Source organism: Acyrthosiphon pisum, unplaced genomic scaffold, assembly GCF_005508785.2.
Source record: "Acyrthosiphon pisum isolate AL4f unplaced genomic scaffold, pea_aphid_22Mar2018_4r6ur Scaffold_10922;HRSCAF=11529, whole genome shotgun sequence".
Taxonomy (NCBI): domain Eukaryota; kingdom Metazoa; phylum Arthropoda; class Insecta; order Hemiptera; family Aphididae; genus Acyrthosiphon; species Acyrthosiphon pisum.
In genome coordinates this window covers 1-943 of record NW_021759248.1, presented here as the reverse complement: position 1 = coordinate 943, position 943 = coordinate 1, and the positions used below count along the sequence as shown (strand labels likewise).

General features: G+C 25.0%; 1 protein-coding gene across 1 annotated transcript; it reads right to left on the bottom strand.

Annotated features, from left to right (window-relative positions):
- Positions 1–89: 89 nt before the first annotated feature.
- Positions 90–937, bottom strand: LOC100573702. Its single transcript, XM_016809417.2, has 4 exons — positions 910–937; positions 533–658; positions 278–474; positions 90–209 (listed from the first exon to the last, which is right to left on the bottom strand). Exons 2-4 carry the CDS (start codon positions 623–625, stop codon positions 101–103), a joined length of 399 nt encoding a protein of 132 aa, XP_016664906.1. The 5' UTR covers positions 626–658; positions 910–937; the 3' UTR covers positions 90–100.
- Between the last annotated feature and the right edge of the window lie 6 nt (positions 938–943).

Sequence of the window (943 nt, the reverse complement as noted above, 5' to 3'; positions counted from 1 at the left end):
TCGAATATCAACACATTTAAGATAAAACATTCAATATTTTTATATTTTTTTTATCCAATACAGCAAATATTATAAAACATATTAAAAAAAACAACCTAACCTAACCTGAAAACATTGAAATTATCACTATTATCACTTGATTAAGACTGGTATTAAGCGGATGGTTGTCATTTGTATGTAATCTAATGATAGCTTCGCTGAATTTCCATCTATAACAATTAATTAATTTTTTTTTTAAACAATAAGATAAATAAAATAAGTAAACCAATGTATTTACCTATCCTTCACCAACACATTTTCTATGTTAGACATTTTATAACGTGAGATTACATATAGATGGCTCGGCTTGTCATCAACAGGACATTTTATTGTAACCACACCATCTCCTTGTCTAAAAGTCAAAGAATTCTTAATGTCTACATCAATTTCTTCGGTTTGTAAAAGTTCAGCAACATTTTCACGGTTTGATTTGCGCTATATAAAAAAAAAAAATATTAATGTTAACATTATAAATATATATTATTTTTATTACAATCTTCGTTGGCTTTTTGTTTCTGGATTTTTTTTTCCCACTTGTTGCGTTACGTTTTGAATTAGGTTTTATTTTCGATACTGACGGACTCATTTCCTTATCAACAGTTTCACTAAAATGTTCATCCTAAACATAGTTAATTTACAAAAATGAATGAGTGATATAATAATCTAACTCTATAAATACAGTCAAACTTATTAACATAATTGTAATTATATTGTATTTATTATATTCTATGTTGTATTCAAACATTAAATATTATTTTAATTTTATATGTTTGTATCATGAATTATAACCATAGAGTTGAGTAGTGTTACAACTGACTTCCAATTTTTTTCAGTATTACATATAGATATTATATATTATTTTTTACTAACCTCTGAATCCGAAGAAGTTATTGATCGATGATAT